The sequence below is a fragment of the Sinocyclocheilus rhinocerous genome, unplaced genomic scaffold, assembly GCF_001515625.1.
Source record: "Sinocyclocheilus rhinocerous isolate Xijiao unplaced genomic scaffold, SAMN03320098_v1.1 scaffold336, whole genome shotgun sequence".
Classification (NCBI taxonomy): domain Eukaryota; kingdom Metazoa; phylum Chordata; class Actinopteri; order Cypriniformes; family Cyprinidae; genus Sinocyclocheilus; species Sinocyclocheilus rhinocerous.
In genome coordinates, this window is record NW_015660498.1 from 179,639 (window position 1) to 189,187 (window position 9,549).

The following is a 9,549-nucleotide window of genomic DNA, read 5'->3' on the forward strand; positions in this document are numbered from 1 at the left end:
CTCATTTGTCACAAAAACGCACACACACACACACACACACACACACCCACACACACTCACTCACACACACACACACACACACACAACACATCAGTTCCAGCATTGCTAACTTGACAACGCAGTTTGTACTTTATCAAAATAAAATACAGTGAGCCAAACATCAGCACGCCCGCCTCTGTGTCACCGTTGCAATGCGACTGAAGTACAAAGCCTATAATTTACATAATAAATAATAGTTTAGCATTCAGATACGTTACATCGCAAATATGGAAATATTATGGAATATTTGGATTTGTGCCGAATGAGAGCATCAGGGTGAGTGAATGGTTTATTTTTGGCTGAACTGTCCCTTTACGAATCTTTTATTCTCAGTTCACTCTACTGTACATGACAACATTACTGATGAAAGTATAGTCAGGCTATATATGCGCTGTTCAATAGTTCAGTGTGCTTTACTCGCCCGCTGAGCGGAGTTTCATAATAAATCACACTGGACTGTCTCATTTTAGCTTGAAGTGGTGTTCAGCGCCCACATAAGAGTATAACATCAGCGCTCGTCATGTGGATCAGTTCTTCACTTTAGCTGTGCGTTTAGCAGACTATCCGGACTTCACAGTTAAATTCAGCTCTGATAACAAAGGTTTCATTTGCATCTCTGAAGTCTTGATGAAGTTGATTATTCATGGGTACAATATGTGTCTGTGTTCTTGCTCAGCAGCGGCACCTTTCAGAAAGCAGTGGAACTGCAATGGTTCCACTTGCAGGTGCCGTAAATATTCTTAAAGTACTAAGAGGTGATGTTTCAATACATGGAGCAGAAAATCAGATTATTTCTCAGACGCTTTCCTTCCTGCACTAAACAAGGAGCTGTTGGCTAATATACAGCCGCTGTTTGCCAGCAGTCCTTGGCCTTGTCTATACTGACAGCTTTCTGCTGGCTAGACACCAGCTCTGACTGGCGTACTTTATCAAGTCCAACGAGAATCTAAAGAGGATCTGGCACATTATTAAGTACTATGTATCTATTTTATGAACTCTTTGTACTCTCAGAAAGTGAGTGAATAAAAAGAGGCTTGAAATGCAGAATCAGCTCATTCTAGATGAAGAAGGAAATGCCAAAAGGCACTTTATTGACCAGCTGATTGAGGTTTGTTTTCTCGACTCTAAAGGAAGGTGAGTTGCAGTTTTTACCTCGAATTTTTCTCTCCACAGCTTTGTTAAATCTGTAAATCAGAGAAAAGAAACAACATAGAAGAAAGCTACAAGCATCATTTAAAGTAGTTCAGCTACACTCAAGCTATACTAACAAAAAATAATCTAACTGCTTGGTTATTTAGACGAATATATCTTCAAAAAAAAAAAAAGTATTTATAAGGCAAAAACAATTATCATCAAAACAAAATACACATATGTAACTAAGCAACTAATGAGTGATGATTCAAATCAATCTGTGAATCATTTTTTGAATCAGTTCAGTTGTAAAGAAGACTTTGACATTTTAGGAGGTGTTTACACGACACCATTTTCAACTAAAAACTGAAAACCTTTTTTATTCAAAACAACACAACATTGGCGTTTTAGGGGCCTGAAAATGCAAATCTTTGAAAATGGGTTTCTAAGTGCACGTTTTTGAAAAGGTTCCCGTTATCCTCTCTGTGTAAACTACAAAAACATGAATTTGTAGAAACAGTGACGTCATGCACATGTGTATTACATGCTGAATCTGAATGCGTATGTGTGCAGGTTCGTAAGTGTTTCTTTGCAAAGTGACATCGCCAACTACTGGCCTGGCATGCATAATATCGCGTTTTAAGCCATTTTTGCGGATCCCGTGTGACAACATTGTCGTCTGTACACAAACATTTTTTAGCAAAAGCTTTTCAAAAATGCAAATGAAAAACGTTTCTGTTTTTTAGTGCATTGTTGTTTTGTAAACGTGCCCATAGTTTGATTATTGCATCCCGTTAAAAAAAAAAAAAAAATCTGTAAAAATACATTATGTTTTCTGTACAAAAACACAAACATATTTATGCACATTTGATGTTCATTTCACTGGATCTGATGTAGCTCAAAAGGTAGTTTGATGTATTGGCAAACCTAAGGTCATAAGTTCGCTTAAATGCATGAACTGATGAAATGTGCACCTTTAATGCACTGCAACTTGCTTTAGATAGATGTCTCTGCCAAATGTTTCATGTTTTGTAGTATAACAGTATATAGATTATCAGGCCCATTTCAACAGCTTGATTTAGCCTCCGTATCTTAAATCTGGATGTGGGTCTGTTCAGGATCAAATGAGGTCTGCAGATTCAGAAAGTTTGATGGTTTTGACTCTTTTTGCATAAAGCCTCCTACACCTTACACCCCACAGCTATAGGATCTTCATTGCATTGCAAGAAAATACTGTAGCACATACACAGTCTGTGCAGAACGATAGCTTTAATTCAGCATATCTGCATTTTAAACAAAGTCATTTGTTTGAGACACTATATAAGCACGGCAAACTGAGTAAAACACCAAAATGAATGATCATTCCTTCAAAGTCAGTTAAAGGAATGGCTAGTTTTCTTGATGTCAAGTCAAGGTTGGTTTATGGAGTAAATCAGGATTTTGCTGGTATTTAAACTCACTTTACAAAGAATGATATACTGCCCATGAATGATAATTACTTCTGGGACTTGAAGTAAATGATACACAAAATGTATTATACATTTAAAAAAAAAATAAAAACTAGATTCTAGCTTAGGAAATAATGCTCATGACGTTTGGCTCCAAGCACTGCTCGGAAGCTACATCGACTATTGGATTTAGGAGTCAAAAAGCAGGCAACAAAAGCAGAAAATGTGGGTGGGAGTGTCGCCTGGAGCGTGTGACTCATTCGAGTCATCCAGCGGAACTAAGTTGGTCATTAACGTTCACACTTCAATAGTGAAATCCCCCCTCAGCCACCTGGCACAGGTGATTATATCATTATGATCACAGAAGGGTGAAGAGAAACTTTATTTTGCCACCTCGACTAAGAGGGCAACGGCTTCTGTGAATTGTTTGAATTGGGGGAAAGTTTAAAAGTCAGGCATTTTTCCAGTTTAGAGTATGTCATTTATATGTAACATTTTATATGCTGTGAGTTTGTCATAAAAACGTGTCCTGGTGGCCGTTAAATCTATGAAAAGAAATTAATTCCAACATAATTTGTGAAGTAGAAAACATCCAGGTTATAGAGACTCAGCATTTTCTTAACAGAATGACAGCCGTGTTGTTGTATAAATTGGATTTGACACTTACGACTGTTGCTGTTTGCACAAATACACAAATGAGTCGCAGCAGAAAAGTCAGTGTGGAAAAACTTCTTTCTTGGATCAGTGGTCTTGAATGGCAGCCTAAGGCAACATTTCGTGGTTTGGTATTATTGAAAAGCTTATTATGGATTTTCCATTGAAAGCGTCACTGAGGTAAATTTGGTCATGTCAAAGCACATGAAGGTATTGAACTGAATGAAGATTACAGCCGAATGACTGACAGGAGAACCAGGGTACCATATATATGCTGTGAGTTCATGCTGCGCACCTGAAAGGTCAAGATCAGTTTCTTACTCGTCAGCTGAATCGTGTGAACATCCAATGAAGAGTCTTTTAGACTCGAACACTTTGTAATTTGGTCACTAAAGGAAGTGAAAATTCTCCCGGTTCTTCCCAAAGTATTTCTGATGCAAAACAACTAAAGCTGTGGTAATACTTCAGCAACGTTTCTCTGTTTTACCTCAAGGCTCTTTGAATTCTCAAACACCTTTGCTTTAATTTGATTCAGTTGACCAGTAAACACAAGGCCAATTTGAAATTCAATCATGAAAGAAAATTGCACTGTGATGACAAATGGAAACACGCGTTACATGATAATCAAAGCATTTAGCATTGCTTTGAATGTCTAAAGTGTTTCTTGCTTGTTTTATGATTAAAGTGAGAGTTCACTCAAAAAAAATAAAATAAAATGCTGTTATAATTTACTCACCCTTATGTCGTTCCAAACCTGTATTACTTAATTTCTACTTCTGTGGAACACGAAAAAAGATACTTTAGGAAATGTCTCAGTGTTTTTTTGTCCATGCAGTGAAGCTACTACTAACATTTTTCAAACCTTCTTTTGTGTTGCACTAAAAAAATAAGAAAGTCATACAGGAGTGGTACGACGTGAGAATGAGTAAGCGATGACAGAATTTACATTTCTGGGGAATCTATCATTTTCAGTAACATAATATGTTGAACTGAATATCGCAGTTAATCAAAATCACGTTGATATACTCAGACCAACAGCACAGTTGTGAGTGTGATATTGCTCAAATATTCATTAAACATGGATTTTGTTAAAAGATTATTTCTTAGAAACATGCATTTTTGACACAGTATGGCAAGTTATTTTGTCTATTTAGCTCCAAATGATGCAATAAAAACTGTTTTGGGTCTCTCAAGTTTTGAGGAGCGGAACTACCTTTTGTGTAAATTAACATGTAACACAGAAACTTTTAATAAATTATAAATGATATGATTTGATTGTTAAAGCAACAAATGAGGATTTCCAGAAAGCGATTTCAGCGATTTCGACAGCCCTGATTACACCAGTCCCTTATTTCAATGACAAAGGACGTTATCAGTGTCAGCAGTCTTGGAGAATCAGTCTCTGTGGAAGAGAACGGTTTTGAGCTCTTCATTCATGTCATTTTCACTCACTGTCCAAAGAACAATAGATCAGAGAATGAAAGATGCGAGATTCCTTGTCTGAAACGCCAGTCAGTCTGTGAACTTACACAGTCGTGGGCCTCATCATCTTCTGTATCATTTCACTGATGACTGACGTCTTTTCACAGCCCTTCAGCGACTAACATCTGATTTGCACTTCTAGAAGAAACAGTCTGATATATCTAATTGATCATGAATGCAATGATTTCTGTTTGCTCTAGACTTTAAATTAGATCATGTACAATACTAATGCGATATCATTAATGTTTGCAGAATTCATAAGTAAAGTTTGTTTCTAGCACACATACATTAATGCATGTTCAGATAGACACTGAAACAAACATTCCTCATCATTTACTAACAAACAAGTGCCTTGCTATGGGATTGTGTCTGAATATTGAACTTTGGGTAACTTTTTATTTCAACGACCAATTCGCACTATTAACTAGCATGCATATTACTAGCATATTGGTTGTTTATAAAGCATATATAAATGCTTTATTCTGCTTGACCTTATTTTAGATCCCCTAATCCTACCTAAACTTAACAACTCCCTTACTAACTATAAATAAGCAGCAAATTAGAAGTTTATTGAGCCAAAAGTCGTAGTTAACAGTTAGTTAATAGTGAGAATTGGACCTTAAAATAAAGTGTGACCGAACTTGTTTTATATCGAATAGATTTGATGTCTACCAAAACATACAGAAATGCAAATACGCACACTAGATATTCCTCTATAGATCCCCAAAATCAAAACCACTCGAGTTGCAGCAAAGCGTGACCTTTGACCTTTGTGGTTTGCAGCCTGCTGGTGACCCGAAACTTTCACAGATAACCGATTTATCGCTGCATGCATCGTTTAATATAACATGAACATCACTGCTGACGAATATTTATGGCAAAGCAATAAGTGCTAAGTGATTTTGTAGGGGTACCTTTAACAGATCAGCGGGAGTGTGTGCGTGTGTTGATAAGTACTTCCGTCTTGAGTTTGCAAGAGTAAATGCACCCTGCACACTCCCCTTGCGTAAAGCATTTTTGTGTATACATAAACAAGGGATAAACACGGGATGACTGTCTTGAGTAGGAGGGAAGCCTACAAAAGGGAAGAGTTGGGCTAGAAAGAGCGGAGTGTGAAAGAGTTAAGGAGGGACACAACTTATTAATGAGTAACACACACACACACATGTTGATTTCCAATTTCCTGCTTTAGCTCACATTTAAAAGACGAGAAAGAGTGGACGAAAAGACACAAGCAAGTGAACCGGAGAGCGAGTGAAGTTTTGGCACCTCGACTTCTGTAGCAGGTAAGCCGAACATCTCAAAATCTGTGATGCTTTCTTACGTCTGCAGTGTAAATCTCTGCTCATCTGATATGCAGTCTGGTTCACTCATCAGCACCAATATCCCTCATGGTATTTTGGGAACATTAAATTCATAAATCAGCACAGCAGATGATTGGTGGCGGATGGGAACTGCGGGTTCCTCTGGCAGGGCTGAACAATCGCTATTCTGTGCTGTAATTGAGCTTCGGAACAGAGTTGATGTGTATTCTAATAGACTCTGCATTAAACATTAAGCACACTCCAGAGATGGAACAAATGGATCTGGAGCGAACCGAGCAGCACTCAGCCGCTCATAAACGACAGATAAGCAGAGATTACCCGCAGCTAACTGCCCTGAGCACGCTGCAATGCGACGCCTGCATTTATCAACGCTTTTATTTACTGCTGTAATTAAGTACAAAGAAACATTCAGAATGTGTCGAGTTTAGTAAAATGATCGTGAATCAAAGCCTGCAGCGAAACCACAGGCCTGACGAACAGTCAGGTGCAACACTAAAATGACTGCTTAAGGCTTATTGATTAAAGTAATTTGCACTTCTATGCATAGCTCATATATGACTCATTTTGTAGTCATATTTTAAGTTTGTACACCATCTTAAATGTGTTTTATCGTTTGCCTTTTAAACAGAATTTTGCAACCCAGTATCATTGGAAAAACTGCAAAACTGATTGGGAAAAATGTACCTATACATACATTTCACTGCAATTTCCTACTGACATGAATACTAGAGACAGTAAAACATCAACCACTTTTATTCCTTTTCACACAAATTATGATTAACAGCACCAGATTATCGATTCATTTGAGCAGTTCCTTCCACAATACTATGAACTCAAAACCTTTTATAATATATCAGAAATATCGATGCCATTCTGCATAGAATTAAGAGGTTGGCTAATGGCTAATAAACAATAACACGCTCACTCATGCATTGCTTCTTGCACTAAGCACAGCTATAACTAGTTTCAAATGAACTCTCATAATGTCCCAGAGGGGAAAAAAATACACTGAATTTGTTCTGTGTCTTTATCTGATATCTGTGATGTAACAACAAAGAGCATCAGCAACTAATAACATTGCAGCTGTAATGTGTTTCTCGAAGTTATTGGGAATGTTATTTGAAATGGCCCAGATTCAAAAGAATTGTTTACTGTTTGCAAAATGTGAAATCACCTCAGGTGGTCATGCACGTACAGTATGTGTACAGTTTGGGCTATCTTATCTCATGCATAACAATAGGCAGTGTTTATCCCTAAATACTCCAGTCTGTTGGACAACATGTTCTCTGTCCCTGTTTGAAACGCTGTAGCCGAGAGATTCACCGTCAACGGTTTGCTCTTTTGTTATGCATTGGGTCTTGGTTTGGTCCTAACAAATATCACTTCATTCTCTTCCCAGACAAACCCTCAAAATGACTCGTTCCTTGAGAGAGGTGGCGAAGGAGTACATGTCAGATCGGCGAGTTCGCAAATATCGCCTGGTGACCAAGGACGGCCGCTGCAACATCGAGTTCGGCAACGTGATGCACCGAAACCGCTTCGCCTACATCCTCGACATATGGACCACCTTCGTAGAGACCCGATGGCGGTTTGTCATCTTGCACTTCGTGGCGTCCTTCACCCTCAGCTGGTTTATCTTTGGCCTCCTCTGGTACTGGATCGCCAGAGACCACGGCGACTTGAAGTGGCAGAATCCACCCGAAAATCACACGGCGTGCGTCTATAGCGTCAACACCCTGACTTACGCCTTCCTCTTCTCGCTGGAGACCCAAAGCACCATTGGTTATGGAAATGTGTACATCACCGACGTCTGTCCAGGAGCTGTGGCTCTGATTATAATTCAGAGTCTTATGGGCACCATAATCAGCTGCTTCTGGTGCGGCGTGGTTATGGCAAAAATCGCTCTTCCCAAGAAGAGAGCCAAGACTATAACCTTCAGCGACTCCGCAGTTATCTGCCCTAAAAAGGGCACCCTTTGCCTTCAAATCCGTGTGGCCAACCTGCGCAAGACTTTGATGATCGGTAGCCAGATTTACGGCAAGCTCCTGAGGACCACAGTCACCCCCGAAGGTGAGACCGTCATCTTGGACCAGGTCAGCATTGACTTCATGGTGGACGCCGGCAAGGACAACCTGTTTTTCGTGTGTCCATTGACACTATACCACGTCATCGACAAAACCAGCCCGTTCTTTGAAATGGCAGTGGACACTCTGCATCAGCAGGAGTTTGAGCTCGTGGTGTTTCTCGATGGAACGGCTGAGTCCACCAGCTCTACCTGCCAGGTCAGGACTTCCTACATCCCTCACGAGATCATGTGGGGCTACGACTTCCTCCCGATCATCTCCCGCAGCAAAGAGGGAAAATACCGCGTGGACTTTTCCAACTTCGCCAAGGTGGTGCCCGTACCGACCGCTCATTGTGCCTACTGCTACCACAACGAGGTGGGACACCATCACCACTCCATCGATGGCATTGATAACCAGGGCTTTGAGGTGATCGACATCGAGACGCCCAACATCACCAAAATGTAAAGCTTTTTGCTTGACATGTACTGAGCAACGTCGTGAGGTCACTATCTTGCACTATACTAGAAACACTGGACACAAATGCTTTTTGTCTCTCATAGTGAGCACAAGAGGCAAGACGAGTGTTTTATCTTTTGGAATTCCCCCATCTACGCACTGAAAAAGGAAGTGCAGTGGCAATACTGCAGGAATCCATTTCCATGAAACTTATTTATTATTTAAAAGAGCAGCTCGCATTCAAAACTCTTTGCCCTGACATGATTGGGAATATAAAAGTGTGAATTGTCCTTGAAGTAACAGTAGAACTGTCTTCTGTTACATGTTAATTGGGGGAGTGAGAGTATTAACTGAAAATTCATTAATACGAGACTGACTTTTATTATTGTCTATACATATAAAAGTATTTCAAATACCAGTGATCAAGCTGATGCTTTTATGTCCCGAATCACTCTGGGATGGTGTATTTCTTTGTAAATTAGTAGATATTGTTAATATTGTATTATTGAATGTGTACTGTTAATGTCATTTTTACTGTGTAATTATCATTTTTTTTATATAAAATAAAATAATAAAATAATTAGAAATGGTGGTTTAGTTCGTTGAAAATGACATTCTAAAAATCAACCTGCATTTTCCAGCATTCACAGTAAAAAAAATGAACACATGAGGGCGTACAAGACAAAGCAATAGATAGACAAATTGTCAGCTTGACAAAATTTTTGGTGTGTGTGTGCACATGTGTGTATTGATAATATATAATATAATCCATTGCCAGGTTCCCCTGCACACATGTGCACACACACACACACCAACAATTTTGCCAAGCTGACAATTTGTCTGTATGTGTATGTATATATATATATATATATATATATACACACACACACTATAAGCGCAACACTTTTGTTTTTGCCCCCATTTTTCATGAGCTGAACTCAAAGATCT

At 39.0% G+C, this 9,549-nt stretch overlaps 1 protein-coding gene across 1 annotated transcript; it reads left to right on the plus strand.

The window, feature by feature from the left end:
* The first annotated feature begins 7,481 nt into the window (after positions 1-7,481).
* LOC107725059 (ATP-sensitive inward rectifier potassium channel 1-like) lies at positions 7,482-8,610 on the plus strand. The gene has a single exon (XM_016534201.1). It carries the CDS (start codon positions 7,492-7,494, stop codon positions 8,608-8,610), a length of 1,119 nt encoding a protein of 372 aa, XP_016389687.1. The 5' UTR covers positions 7,482-7,491.
* The last annotated feature ends 939 nt before the right edge of the window (positions 8,611-9,549 follow it).